Below are 15416 nucleotides of genomic sequence, written 5' to 3' on the forward strand. Positions count from 1 at the left end.
GAAAAGACAGTAGTCCTCCCTTCTCTGTGGGGGATACATCCCAAGACCCCCAGTGGATGCCTGAAACCACAGATGGTAGCAAACCCTGCACACTGTTTTTCCTACATATACATACATAACTAGGATAAAGTTTAATTTGTAAATTAGGCACAGTAATAATAGATTTAAAGTAACTAATAATTAACATATAAAAGTTGTAATACACTATAATAAAGGTTATATGAATGTGGGCTCCCTCAAAATACCTTTTGTGCTATACTTATCCTTCTTCCTGTGATGATGTGAGATAAAATGCCTACAGGGTGAGATGACATGAGGTGAATGACATAGCCATCATGATGCGGCATTAGGCTACTACTGACCTGACCTAAGTCAGAAGGAGGATCGTCTGCTTCCAGAATGCGGCTGATCTCGGGTAGCTGAAATCGCAGAATGTGAAACCACGGATGAGGGGGTGGGGGGGAACTACTGTACATCATTTCCACCGTGGGAAATCCCAGCCTCTTGGGATTTGGTCCCTGCCCTTAGGGGCTTCCAGTTGGATGAGTGGGGAGACATGGTTCATCTCCCCGGTGAGTGAGGCTCACAGAACACAATACAAAGCAAAAGGTTACACACCCATGTGTCCTCATTTCCTAGGACTGTGGGTTTGACCCAAAACCAAATATGGTCGGCCTCCCTGGCTCCTAGCCCACTGCTCCTTCAGCCCACCTGGGCTGCCTGCTGAATGGGAGGGACTGTCACTATCCAATAGGAAACGAGACCACAAGTTCTGAGTATATGACTCCCTAGCCACGTGGATTTGCCATACTCTCCCCAGCTGAGAACAATTAACTCTTCATATGCCATCAGAAGCCATGGGACCCAAATTTAGTTTTTAGTTTCTTTTTTGAGAAGTTCTAACTCTTTGTAAGGATTGTTATTTTATCAGTTATTCTTAGTGGGCTTCTAAAAAACAATGAGGAATTTACTTACCTTTCAAAAAAGACATAAAACTCATTCTCTCTTACAATCACCATATGGATTCATTAGGTGCTTTTATAAATCTAAAGTATATTATGTGATCATGATGAATTTATTTTTCCTATGTCTTTAAAAATTTTGCTATTTCTTTCATCCTAAAAATTATTTCATGTTCCTCATCAGTTATTCCCAAACAAGACTACAATGACAAAATGGAGGATGGTACTGCCCAGAAGATGGACTAGTAAATATACCATCACTATTACATCATCCTTCAGTTTCCATACTGTATTCCCTAAAGTACTATAGATCATCTTTCAAGAAGGTATGAGTCCAGAGATGTTGGCTGAGAATTCAAGATTTTCATTTTCCACCCATAATGACAGAAGAAAACGGACAGAGGATCTTTCACACTTAATACAGACAAATCAGAAAATGAATGCAGCCACACACGGGAGCACTCTTAGTCTCTGAGGATGGGGACATTGTTCATATAAGCAAAATCTTTCCTACATGAATTTTCTTAAACTCAAGAATTGGTGAGTGAACAACGTATTTCTAAAAACAGAAAGGAAATACAGCACTTTAAGTCATTCGACAGGAAGGATTTCATCGCACAATATTTTCTGACAAAGACCTGTACCATCCTGTTTTGTACAGTATTCATCTTTTATGATGCCTATGCCCCCAAATTTACTTGATATAGTTTGTTACAGTTCGTAAGTGGAAACATGCTGAGGCAGCTGTGTACTAGGGTGACTGCGGGGAAACAGTTGCTGCAGAGATTTTAAAAATTCATTAGATTTGTCATTCAAATTGATCTTTATAAATCCAAAATCAAAAATGTTTTAAAATTATGGAACAGAGAAAATGACTGTCCTCTCTTCAACATTATGAGCCATCCAAAATTTTTCAAGTGTTCCATGTTGACAAGGCAAGTGCAAAACTAAAGAAAACCGAAACCAAAATCCCAGAAGGAAAAAGCTAGAGCCTACTAGAGATATATTTGAAACCTGGGACCAGTAGTTATAAGATCAATACATTCCAGCTTCACACATAGTGGCTGATGAGCATTTAACTGCATTCAAGGGACCGTGCTCTTTTTGGGTATACAGGTCTTCCGGGCAAGGAAAATACGAAATCGTTTGCTGTTTTAATTCATATACATATGTACGTATATACACATTTACAAGTATCTATTTGCATGAACATATGAATGGCAGTTTTATTGAGATGTAATCCATATCTCATAAAACCCACCCATTCAGTGTTTTTTAGTATATTCAGAATGATGCTGTTACTGCTTGCTAAAATTTTATTATTTTTTCTTTAAAGATTTTATTTATTTACTTGACACAGAGAAAGCGCACAAGCAGCGGGAGCAGGAGAGGGAGAAGGAGGCTCCCTGCCAAGCAGAGAGCCCGATGTGGGACTCAATCCCAGGACCCTGGTATCATGACCAGAGCCGAAAGCAGTCGCTTAACTGACTGAGCCACCCAGGTGTCCCAAAATTTTAGTATTTTTAAATACTTATCTGAATACTTGTAAAATTTATAAAATGGTTTTCCACTTTCCCTTTATTCTCACTTCTGTAAATTATCTGTAAAGTGACTTAAAATATAAAAGGGAGTGTGTCTATTAGACTCAGATGGTAAATAGCGACAGCTATTTTTCCTGTTGTATTGAGGGAAAACCAGTGAGCAAAGCTCCATCACCTCTGGTCTCCCATCCCTGAAGGGAAAGCGGCCTTATTGCTGGGTCTCTGCTTTCTCTCCTCCCTCTAAAAAGCAAAAATATTCTTAAAGGCCAGGGGAGCCCTATCCTCTCTCAGCAATTTGGGATTCAAAGGGTCCAGCTCCTCTGGCTCACCAAAGGACTGGCGGGAGCAGGCTGGTCATGGAGGGTGGGATGAACCCATCACAGCAGCCCTCCCCCATCAGTGGTCGGAGGCCCAGCTGCACCTGGCTGGCCAAGCTGCTAGTACAACACTGGACTGAGAAGCAGAGGCATGGTCTCATTTGAATTTGAGCCACGGGGACTCTTATTTGTAAAAATGAGGGTTTAGAATCAGGTAAGTTGTTCTCAATCTAGGGCTCCATATTGGTTCTCAAACTGGAAGTAGGGATCTTGACATAGTCTAAATATTTTCCAAAGCCTAAGAGAAATCACACATTCCCCTAAGATGTATGATGTGGGTTAAAGTTCATATAAAATGTAGTAATGCAACTGGCCCATTACAGGGATGTTCAGAAGATTAATGAAGTGTTTACAGCAAGCTCAGGGAGGTAACAGTTATTTCTCACCAAGATCACGTTGCTTATCAAGTTATAAATGTAGTTTCGATCAGTAACAACTAGGGAAATGGTTTGTTTCATAGATAAAGTAACATCAAAGTCTCATGTTCCTGAGGAAGAAAAAAGTAGTAAGAAAACCTATCTTTTGAGGTTGAAAATGTTGACTCTCAAAGATCCTTGAATGCTTTCCTGCCCTGGTGTTGGCAAGCCCTAACACGTAGCAGCTACATTAATACACAGCAACACCGGAGCTCAGGAACATTCACAGGTGGAACATGGCATGGTAAAAGGCCAAATTCACCACCTGTAAAATGGGGTAGTGAGACCTGACCAGCGATGCCCACTTCACAATACAAGCAGAAACCACGGTTTCTACGGTCAGAGCCCTTACAGTTAGGATGGGGAGAATCCAATACCATGAAGTTAAGCTATTGATTCCCAAGAGGACATGCTTAAGTACTCAATAGTAACAACATCTAACATTGACTGAGGACTTCCTATGGGTCAGGCACTGTGCTATGAAATCACAGGCAGATGAGAAGAGGCTCAGAGATGTTAACTGATGTCCCCATGATCATTCTGCTATGAGACTGTGAACCTGGTTTTGAACTCAAGAGTCTGGCTGGAAGGCCTGGGCTCTTAGCTGTTGTCTCCAGAGATAATACGCTAGATGATAAACACTACAGACAGGTATTGATAGTTAGGTCTTCTTTAACTCCCAACAGCCCTGTTGAGATGCTGAGGATCGGGAAGATTCACCCTCGGCAGATCAGTGCTGCTGTCACATTTGAACCCAGGTCTGATTGCAAAGCTTAGCTTCTCCCCACCTTTCCAATCTTTTTAAAACACTCTGCAGAGAAAGGTATCCTCCACTCCACCAGGCTTGAACATTTCCATAGCCTTTGCTGATTTCCCAGCTAGAGGGTTGGCTGATTTGAGGTGAGGAGCAGACCCCACACATCACCCTGCTGTAGGCTCCAGAAGAAGATTCTGTCTGGAGGCAGATCCCCAGACCCCCAAGACACCCTCTACCCATTGTCCTCCGATGCCACCAGCTTCTGTACTTCTCCTGGTTCTCCATATTAACAGTGCTATCCATTGGTCCTGGACCCTTGCTTGCCCCCTGGGCCTCTTTCCAAGTTCTTACATCCTACCAGCTATTCTGTCCTTGCCTGATCGACAAGCTAATCAACCAGCTCCTGCTTGAAGCCCCTGTCCTGGTGCCGGGAATCCTAATGACTAGAACTTAACTCTTTAGAGCTGGACGGTAACCTTTTGGTGAAAAGTCCACGAAAGGATGTCATTTGCTTCCATGTTGCCATCAGCCAGATTTCCACCAGTGGGTTCCAAGGGCCATTCCACAAGTTTTAGCTGCTCAGCGTCAACACCTTGCTATTGAGGGGAGTGCAAATCTGGGCCCCACCTCTATATGGAAACCAAGGGGCTAGCTATCTTTCTCCCCAGCTCAGGCAGCTGGATTGGACACAGGACTAACCAGTCAGATATTCACACCAGGAACTCTCAACTTTAAAGGGACTGACACAAAGGAGGCAGTGGAAGAACTTACTGGAAGTCCAGGGGTGGTGGTAACATCCTTTAAGGTAATGTGCATTTCTTCATGGGCTGTGGTTAGTGCTTACCTAAGCTCTGCATTTCGTATGGTTTTTTGAAATGGCTAAATACCCCAAAGCCTCTCCCTTTCTTTACCCGAGTAATGGCTATCCAGGGGCGTTCATACTGTTAATTCAAACTTTACCCGTGCACACTAATTTGCATAGTTTTCCACAGGGGTACACAATTCAATGAGTTTTACTTTCCTTCCCCAAGCTACTACCTTGGCGCCTATGTCCTGCTACAGCACCCCCTGGTGGGACATTAACAGCACTTCTGAATCCAACACACCAACTTCCAGTTTTAAGTAGATTGAAAGTAAGGGATTTAAACAATCACATAATGTGATACACGAAGACCTGTGACTGGCTGTGCTAGTACCAGCCGCTGAGGTCCTACAGGACCACGACTGCCTTAACCGGTTTCCAGCACCCAGTATTCTGGATGCTCATACTAGCTGAACTACCTTCATAACAGAAAATCCCCTCGCAACTGAACTACAGAAGTCCAGCAGTACAAGAATTAAGAAGCCTAGCTCAAACGCTTTTTAGTAAAATCGCAAAATGCTGTTCGTTTTACCCAGAAGGGATAAATAAAACCTTATGATAGCTGCCTGTATTGCATCAGACTTGGGGGTGGGCACAGAATCATTTATTCAAGGCACTCAAATCTCTTTACGCATGTGCAGTACTGAGGCCGCCCAACACCAGCTTGTCTACTCAAAACCACCTCACCTTCAGCCCTTCCTAGAAAACTTTCATCAGCCTGAGAGACTGTCACCTCAAGGTGAGGGCAAGCATAGGGAAATACAGAATATTTCCATCTTCTTATTCAGGCTCTAGTTCTTAATAATACAATAACTACAATATACAGTCCATTCCCTAAAACACAGCAAATGTACATTAACAGATTAGCTATGCCAGAGGCTAGACTTCTGAAGGGGAGTGTCTCTACTAATGATACGTGGTCTCAGTTCCATTAACACTGACAAAAACAGTAAGAAGTTCCAGTCTAGATACAGTATAAACATCAAAGGTCCTGGAAGGAGAGGGGCAGAGATACAATTTGTCACTGTGCTCCCAACAGAACTCATTCGCTATACAGTCACGTAGGATTTTCATGCCACCTTGTCCCGCACTAGTTTCACCTGAACAAACGAGGATGACCCAATTTCTTATAGCTAGCAATAGAAAACACTTCAACATGACAAACTGTAGACAATGTAAATGCTCTTTACACTCTTCTCGAGTAAATGGCTAAGAGGACTAACAGCTCTACACTGCTTAGGAAAATGTACTTCTGTTTCAGGCTCTTCAGAGGAACAAGCAAATTCCCTTCATGCTTCAGAGATGCTCAGGATGAAATGGAGAATTATGTAAAAACTACCTATATAGCGTAGAATGACCCAAAATATAGTGGACACTGTAATTTTTTTTCTATGCACAGTAACATTTCCTTATGGGCTCCTGGGTGGCTCAGTGGATTAAGCGTCTGCCTTCGGCTCAGGTCATGATCCCAGCGTCCTGGGATCCAGTCCTGAGTCAGGCTCCTTGCTCAGCAGGGAGCCTGCTTCTCCCTCTGCCTGTGCATGTGCTCTGACAAATAAATAAAATCTTAAAAAAAAAAAAAAAAAGATTTCCTTATGCACCAGGAAAAGAAAACCATCTTAAACATATATATCTATCCCTCTTCTAAACCTACAACCCCAAACTGCAGGTGAATTAATCAAGGTGCTGTGCTGTTAGCAATCAGCCTTCGCTTTCACCAGATTTACAGGATATTGCTCTGGTTAGCTCTCTTTGGTCCTCCTGTTCTGGCTCTGGCCTCACAAGCACAGCTAAAACCAAGGATTTCAGGGAAAGCAGGCAGGGAAAGTGAGCCAGGCAGCCCTGAAAAATCAATCAAGTAATGTTCCCTTGGGGCAATAGAATTCTCAGACCAAATAGTGCACATTACAATCTTATTCACGCCATGTTGTCTTTCTCGAACATTTTATTAAAGGTCTTTATAGATTAAAATCCAGCCTCCAGATCCAGCTGCCAAAGAGACCCTGAAACCAAATAAAGCAAAATAAGAACAGAATCTTCACCTAAATATTGGATTCTTTCATTTCCCATTTAGGGTTTGCATGAAGAATACATACACACGGAACACCTAGGAACAAAGGTACTGGGCATACAAGAGGCTTGGTGTTACTGTTTTAGCTGCTTAAGGGGCTGATGAAAACCAGATAACGTATTACTAACAAGAGTGCCTTGACTTTAAGCAAATACAAAGAAAAATCTTGTTTCAAACACAGTGGTCAACATAGGAACTTCTTAGGAGACCAAGACAAATACCCCTCCCTACAGAATCCCTGGTTAAATGGGCCCCTGGCTCCAATCTGTGTTGTAAAGCAGTATAGTCCAATGTTTATGTATCAAGTGCTTGCCACAGTACGGGATATACTATCAGTAGGAAGACAAGGGAAAAGGGTCCTACCCCACCCCAGGAAGCCCCTAGAGACACACCTGTTATGCTGTGGGTACCGGCTGTGGCATCGCAGGTGGCTCTGGCTTCCCACCCTTCTGTTCCGAGATGGGGGTGGTGGGCAGTATCTCATCTTTGGGCTCCACGATGCTCACGTGATCCGGCAGGGGCTTCTTAGGGCCAATCTTACCACTCGGGTCCCAGGGAAGCATGATCTTCACTTTGATGCCCAGCACACCTAGAAGACGCCGTGATTAGTGTCTAGCTGCGGCTGCGCTGGTCCCACGATTGGACAGGGCAGAAGGAAGACAACAGCAGGTTACTCAACACCCCTGGGTCTGGTCCCTTCTCAGACAAATGCCTCTAATCAATCAATGAACAGGACACTTTTGCAAAGGAACCCATGCACAGCACCACAGAACGTGGCACTGACAAGGACCAAGAGCAGGACGTGACCTTTCTGACTCGTCATCGTGTCATCACTGAAGGGTACACAGGTGGCTGAGACAAGAGCAAACCAACTCTCAGATCTGACTGATCTCAGCACTCTGCTTCTCACAGTGCAATACAGCTCACCAATAACCCCAACTGGAGTATAAACATGCTCCGCTACTCCCAGAATGAATTCCCCAACACGGAGCTGTGCGTGAAAAACCGCATCTGTGCTAGAGGCCCTTTGCCTCCAGCGCTCCCAGCTGCTCACCCTGTCTGAGCAGCACGTGGCGCACAGCAGTGTCAACGTAGTAGTTAACAGGGTCCCCACTGTGAATCATCAGGCCATCCACAAACTTCATGGACTTAGCCCTCTGTCCTCGGAGTTTCCCAGACACCACGACCTCACAGCCTTTGGCCCCACTCTCCATGATGAACCGCAGCACACCGTAGCAGGCCCTTCAGGAGAACGAGAGACAGATATCCACCTGTTATCACCAAAACAAGACTGTTCAAGCCTACCCACACCACGTTAAAAAGAACAAAAACACAAGACTCACTAGTCTGCACGAACTTCAATGTTCCTTTAATGGAGAATAAATTTGACCATAGCCTGGCAATTCTCCTTCACTCCCATCACACCTCATCTTAAGATGATTCCTTAGGGAATACATGCCTATTCCTTCTAACCAAGTGCTTCCCAACCTTGGTTGCACATTAGAATCACCTCAAGATTAAAATAAAACAAAAAACACCTGTAAAGTCAAGGCCTCACACCAGGCCAATTAAATAGGCAATTATAGACTCAAGAATATACTGTTATTTTTACTTATTTTTTATTTGGGAAAGGCGGCATGCACGAATTGGGGAGGGGGGGTCTTAAGTAGGCTCCACACTTAGCACAGAACTGGATGTGGGTCTCAACCTAATGGTTCTTAGATCATAACCTGAACTGAAACCAAAAGTCGGACTTTAAGCCGCAGCATTTCACAATCAGGTAAGCAATCAGTAAGAACCCAGAAGTACCCCAGTCACTAAGTGGCCCCTTTATGGTTTACTAAATATTCCTCAACCTCCAGAATTTATGTTCATTAGGAACTCTACTAACGTAGGCTCCTAGCTCTCTTGACTAGAGTGCCGGAAAAAGGTATTTCTAGGCCTAAAAAAGTGACAGTAAGCCTTAAAATATCATCTCCCCCCAACTCATTTATTACTGTATACCCTAGGACATACTAAGAGCTAGCTGCCATCTTCAACAAGGAAGGTAAAGCAGGTCCCACCACTCTAGGCTCCTTCACATCATTTAATCAGCACAAAAAGGTGAGGTGGATATAATGACCCCCATTTACAAATAGGAGATCCAAGGGCCAGAAGTTCAGTAAGTGGCTCAGGTCTCAGAACTTCCAAATCAAAAACCACCTGGACCAGGTTGCTGGGCCACACCCCCACTTTCCATTTTAGTAGGTGGAGACTGAGAATTTTTATTTCTAACAAGTCCTTCGATGATGGCAGTGATGCTGGCCCAGGAACCAAGCTTTTGAGGACCGTGGTTCTAACTGATGTAGCTGGCATTCACAGCAGACAGCCAGTCTTTCTTGTATGTCCCTACCTACAGCCTTTCCTGCCACCCATCTCCCCACCAGGTCAACCTTCCTAAAGCACAGCTCTCATGTCCTTCCCCTGCTGAAAAACCTCCCAGGACTCTGCAGGAAGTACCATCTAAATTTCATACACCCAGGCAAAGCATTCCAATTACTTCACAATAGTGAAATTGCACAAATAACTCCTACTGAAATCTCATCAGTAGGCCCACCTCCAGAGCCAATCTAGCTACCTCATGCCCTTTATAGTCACCCCTGTTCACATCACTACCTACATACTGCTCATAGATAAGCTCCCCCCCTCAGGACTAGGTCTCACCTCTTTATAATCCCCACACTTAATGGAGCCGAGTAACTTCAACAGGAATCGTAACCTCCCCTCCCTGGAGTTGTTTCTGTTCTATTCCCAAAGCACCAAGAAGAGTACTACCTTTACAGCGCTGACCACTCTTTAAAACATAATTATTAAAAGTCTCAGAACACTTACCTCCGCACAGCAAGGCCTCCTAGGAGTTTGTAACGCAGAGACTCTGCCTGGGCAATAGCACACAGACCTCTTGTGGCCACCTTTTCGGCATAAAGCTTTAAGAAGGAAACAGGGCACACCCTTAAACCTGTTAACTTTCCCCACTGTTTTCAGTAAAGAAATCACTGCATTCATCATACAAGCATGTTATCACTGTGGCATCCCTCAAGTACTAAAACACTTCAACTACCCCCACGTAGCCTGCACTTTGTGACATAGTCTGAATCTCTCCTTATTGTCCTCCCACCCCCAGGCTCTTTCTACAGCTACACCAACTGATGTGGTAGCCAATCCCTCATTTGTACCATTACTATTACCAAGTTGAATGCAAAAAATCCCTTACCCACCAGAAATGAGCAGAAAAGGACTATAAAAGGAAGTCCACTGCTTATTAAAGTAACTTCAACAAAATACCAATCCATTTACAATACTCAGTGATCATAACTAAGGTCTTCATGACAGTACGGGTTTGTAAACATACCATCCTAAATAACCATTTCCAGGACCACAGTAATCTCTGGCATAAACCACAATCACTCACCTCTACACTGCCCTCAGGGAAACCAAACCTCTTCTGAACCACTGCAGTCAATTCCCGGATCCGCCGGCCCTTCTCACCAAGAACATTCTGCGTCCTGAAAAAATACAAATCAACAATTTAAAGCTCTCATAAAATTCCAAACATGGCTTTAAATTTTACATATATGTGAGAGTAAAATCTCATTCATCTAACATAGAATATATAAATTTTGGATGACAAGAACTAGATAGAGTCAGATTTAAAAAGCAGTTAAGAAAATTTACATTTGCAGGGCGCCTGGGTGGCTCAGTCGGTTAAGTGTCTGCCTTCTGCTCAGGTCACAATCCCAGGGCTCTGGGACAGATCCCAGCATCGGGCTCCCTGCTCCCTCGACAGGGAGTCCGCCTCTCTCTCGGTCCCTCCACCCCCCCCAACTTGTGCTCTCGAATAAATAAAAATCTTCAAAAAAAAGAGAAAATTTACATTTGCGAAGGCCAATACACTGGTTGTCCCCTTAAGTTTACAGAATACACCATTCTAGTATATACAACAATTACACATGACAGCCAAGAAAATGAGTTTTCACCTGGTGGCCAAGATAATGATTTCTGTCCTGGTTGGTGTAACTCGAACCTCAACCCCGGAGTAGCCATCTTCAGCAAGCTCCCGAGTGAGGAACTCGTTCAGTTCAGCTTTGAAGATGCCGTCAGCGACAAACTAACCAAAAGGGAAAATTCAAAATTAGAACATGGACGCAGGGTCCTTTTCCTGCCTAGTCCTTCTGCCAATCCAACTCTCATCAAAATTCGACACCTTGAACAAACAACCCACTCTATTACCCTTGTTCCAATATTAATGTAGGAACCCTTCTCAGACAAATGCCTCGAGGTCGTCTTTTGGAAGTTACTTTAACCCAGGGGCCCTTAAAACCGCCACAGAACGCAGCAAGGAGTAGGGGCCACATGGCAAAGATAAGACCTCCAGTCAGACTCGTCATCGTCTCTTCATTGAAGGGTTTTCAAGACTTGTTCATGTGTACGTACACACGCTAAGCAAAAAGCTGCTCTTAAAATGGCACATCCACAACTCATTCATTCAGTACAGCAGAGATGCTACCCTTGTAACTAAGAAAAATACACTGACTTAAGTAGTCTCACTGGTAGACACAACTTGGACCATCAGGAGGCTCCCAGCCATGTTATCTTGCCTTAAAGTACGTCTGTCTTGCAAAACTGGTAAATCCTGCCTCGAGAAAGGACGTGGAGTAACACAGTATCATGTACATACAAAGTGACAAGTTAGCTGCCCGTTTCTAACGCAAACTGACTTTACACAGTTCTCGCCCACGGAAAAGCGAAAAGTTAAATCTCGATGAAGCAAGCGCTCTTTCCAGGTCTCCTCCATTAGCCCGAGTTTCCTTGGGGTCCAGACGGACCAAGAAATCGTCAGCAGCCTTCCCAAACCGAGGTCTTTGGGGTCAGAAGGCCGCACCCTGACACGCAGAAGGCAGGAACACGCTGCTACCTCCCCGTCCCAAAGTCACGACGTGAGACGTGAGGGGAAATGGCTCAACCTCTCAAAATACCGCATGTTTACTAAAGCTATTTGTTGACCAAGAAATGCTCACAAGCGCTTTGTCCCGGGCAGGAGGGGCGCCCGGCGTTCATCTCTGCTCTTCGCGCAGAAGCGGCAGAAATCACTCGCTCCTCTCCGCCGTCAAACTGCGCTCGCCCGGCTCGGGCCCCGCGTTCAATCCGCCCCCATCCGCGGCTCGCGGGAATGCCACGCGGCCCAAGCCGCTTCCCGAGGCACGGCACGGAGCTGCAGGTCTCGCGACGGCATCTCCACAAGCCCCAGCCCGCGCGCCGCCAGAGTTCCCCGGACCTGGGCCCCAGGGTCTCACCTTCCTCTTCTTGGAAATTTGCACCGCCATCTTGCCGCCGCGCGCCCCGGAAAGGAAAGGAAGTAGCTCGTGGGCGGAAGTAGGTATAAAGGGCGCGAGCGACGACAAAGAACTGCGCGACGTCGACGCCTGTAGGCGCTCCTGGGAGTTGTAGTTTTTAGGAAGGCATTAAAGCAAAAAAGAAGGGTAATGGAGACACCTATAGGCAGAAACAGGAAAGGGAGCACATCAGTCAGAACTCGAGAACTGCAGGGGAACCTGCTGTCCAATTTCTACTAGCTTAAAAGTGAGCAACGTGAGGCACAGAGATGGAAATTACAGGTATAAGCTCACACAGTAACAGCGCGGAATCCTGCTCCCTACACTCTACACTCAATGAAGTTCGTTTAGGTCCAGCCCTTCTAATCTGTGTCCATTTTCTCCGTTCCAAATCATGGCAATATTAATATCTAATTTTTATTAAATATTCTAGGGACTGTTCTATACCCTTTATATTAACTCATTTACCTCTACCTCACTTTCATAAAGTCCGTTAAAACACGTAACGGCGGACACAAAGTAGTGGTTCGCAATTATTTTTCCATTAAAAAAATTACTTTTCCAGGGTGCCTGGGTGGTTCAGTCGGTTGAGCTTCTGCCTTCGGCTCAGGTCATGATCGCAGGGTCCTGGAATCAAGCCCTGAGTCAGGCTCTCTACTCAGCAGGGAGCCTGCTTCTCCCTCTCCCTCTGCCCCTCCACCTGCTTGTGCTCGCTCTCTCACTCTCTCTCTCTCAAATAAATAAAATCTTAATTAAAAAAAAAAAAAGAAGTGGATGGACCAAAGAAAGAGGTAGGCTATGGACCTATGTATCTTTTTTTTTTTTTAAGATTTTATTTATTTATTTGACAGAGAGGCAGCGAGAGAGGGAACACAAGCAGGGGAGTGGGAGAGGGAGAAGCAGGCTTCCCCTGCAGGGAGCCCGGTGCGGGGATCGATCCCAGGATTCTGGGATCATGACCTGAGCCAAAGGCAGACGTGTAATGACTGAGCCACCCAGGCGCCCCTGGACCTATGTATCTCGGTGATGGATTGAGGTTGAGGGGAATTGAGAAGGACACCCCAGTTTCTGACTTCAGTGGTGGGCACTTGGTAACACTGAGATGAGGAACCCAGGATCAGGCTTTTTTCTCCATGTGTTGTCTCCCTGTGCTCTTCACTCCCTTCCTCATCCAGCTCCATGCTCTGTTAATTCCATCGTGCCAGGCTGATAAAGTCTCCACCCTGGTGAGTCTGACTTCTCTGTGCCCTCACTAGGCATGTGGGTGCTGTGGGACAGCAGCACCTGGCGTGCTAGGGTCAGCATATTTCCTCATTCAGGTATGCCCCTCATTCTCCCACAGTTCCTGTTCTAATCTTTGCCAAATCAGAACCTCTTCCTCACTCTCAACAATGAACTTGCCTCCTAGCTCTTTGCCCCCAGGTAGATTTGTATAATCTACCTGGGCACAGAACCAGGCAAGAACCTACCAGGCAAGAACTGGTACCATCCTAGAATTGTGTGTGTCCTTGGCCATCCCTCCCTGCTCAGGCAAGAAGAGATTCTTGCCCAAGGTCAACCTCCCCTGTGTGTTCTGCTTTCTCTTCTTTTGAGACCTTGCTCTAACAGTCATACCTTCTCTATCCTGTGATACTATTCTTTTACTGGCTCTTTCCTTCCCCGTGCTAGATATGTCACTTCCTCTTAGTTGCTCCCATAACTGTAACCCCTCATCTCACTGGGTCGGATTGGCCTGCTGATGTCCCACTAGACCACCAAGACCAAACACATTTTGTTCATTATATCCAGAGCCTAGGATGTGGCCTGGCTCAAGCTCAATGTCAGTAAAAGTTTGATGAGCAAATAAATCAATGCATGGATTCTGGTTTTAGACCATTTCCTAATAGCATCATTCATATGAATTTGCTTGCAAGTGCCATTTCTGAACCAAGCTCTGGAGACTCAAAGCTAAGCGTTAGGCCATGGCACGTAAATCCTGCTGGAGGCTCCATGGTCGCTCATCTGCTCCTCCCCAATGACACTAAGACGTTGCCCACCTGGGTATTGCCCTCTGGTTCCAGAAGGAAGCCCACAAAGGAAGTCTTTGTCTTTATCAGGATGCCTTACATTTCATCTAAGACTGTTATAAGGAGATACTGTATTACTCAAACTAACGCCATAAAAATAATAGTGGTCACAATACACTGAACTCTAATCCAAGCAGGGACTGTGAGAGTGACTTAATCTCCCCCTGGGTATCTGAAGTGTAGACAGGGCTCACTGTGTTGAGCCCACGGTGCCGCAGAAGTGCCCCCAGAACTGGGAAAAGGGAGCCGTGTGTGTGAGAACACATATGGCCTCGTGGCCCCACGCTGGCCATGCCTGGGCTCTGTGATCGCCACACGGGTACTGTCCTGAAATTCCTCAGAACTGAAGGTGAGATTTGCCCTGGTGAAACAAATACACCTCACGGTTTTGGAAGACAGTTTAGTCCCTTGAAGACCAGGACAGTGGAATCTCATAGAAAGCTTTGAACTTCCTGGGCTCCCACTAGAGGAGTTCAGCAAGAAAAAAGTGCAAGTGGGGGCACCTGGGTGGCTCAGTTGGTTAGGCGGCCAACTCTTGGTTTTGGCTCTGGTTGTGGGATCGAGCCCCGCCTTGGCCTCTGGGCTCAGATGGAGCCTGCTTGAGAGTCTCTCTCTGCCCCTCTCCCCTTCCACTGCTCACACAAGTGTGTGCGCTCTCTTTCTCAATGAATAAATAAAATCTTTCAAAAAACCAAATAAATAGTGCAAGTGAGGGGGGAGTGCCTGCCTCCCTGTTCCATGAGCACACGGCTCTGAATGAGGTGGGCTGAGGGCAACTCCGTTCTCACAGGTGGTCTAGGTCTCACTTCCCTGAGGGCCTCTCAGGGGGTGAACCCCTAGGTGGGCTGAGTGTTCAAAGATTTATGGGGTTCTTTTCCTATAAGACCTCCGAATAAGCTTACAACTTCATCTAGTGTTTGACCAAAGAACTGGAGATCCTTGCCAGTCCCGGAGGAAAAATGGAATTCACCGAGAGAAGGTGCATCGGTCTC

At 45.5% G+C, this 15416-nt stretch overlaps 1 protein-coding gene and 2 non-coding genes across 3 annotated transcripts; all 3 read right to left on the reverse strand.

The window, feature by feature from the left end:
- Positions 1-1310: 1310 nt before the first annotated feature.
- RPS3 (ribosomal protein S3) lies at positions 1311-12407 on the reverse strand. The gene is made up of 7 exons (XM_026518114.4): positions 12320-12407; positions 11003-11133; positions 10438-10531; positions 9858-9952; positions 8041-8228; positions 7379-7575; positions 1311-6918 (listed from the first exon to the last, which is right to left on the reverse strand). The coding sequence occupies exons 1-6, from the start codon at positions 12347-12349 to the stop codon at positions 7382-7384; spliced, it is 732 nt and encodes a 243-aa protein (XP_026373899.1). The 5' UTR covers positions 12350-12407; the 3' UTR covers positions 1311-6918; positions 7379-7381.
- LOC113269550 (small nucleolar RNA SNORD15) lies at positions 7682-7825 on the reverse strand. The gene has a single exon (XR_003321478.1). It is a non-coding gene; the product is annotated as a small nucleolar RNA SNORD15 (small nucleolar RNA).
- LOC113269552 (small nucleolar RNA SNORD15) lies at positions 11282-11429 on the reverse strand. Its single transcript, XR_003321479.1, has one exon. It is a non-coding gene; the product is annotated as a small nucleolar RNA SNORD15 (small nucleolar RNA).
- Positions 12408-15416: the final 3009 nt, after the last annotated feature.

Source organism: Ursus arctos, unplaced genomic scaffold (assembly GCF_023065955.2).
Source record: "Ursus arctos isolate Adak ecotype North America unplaced genomic scaffold, UrsArc2.0 scaffold_22, whole genome shotgun sequence".
Lineage (NCBI taxonomy): Eukaryota > Metazoa > Chordata > Mammalia > Carnivora > Ursidae > Ursus > Ursus arctos.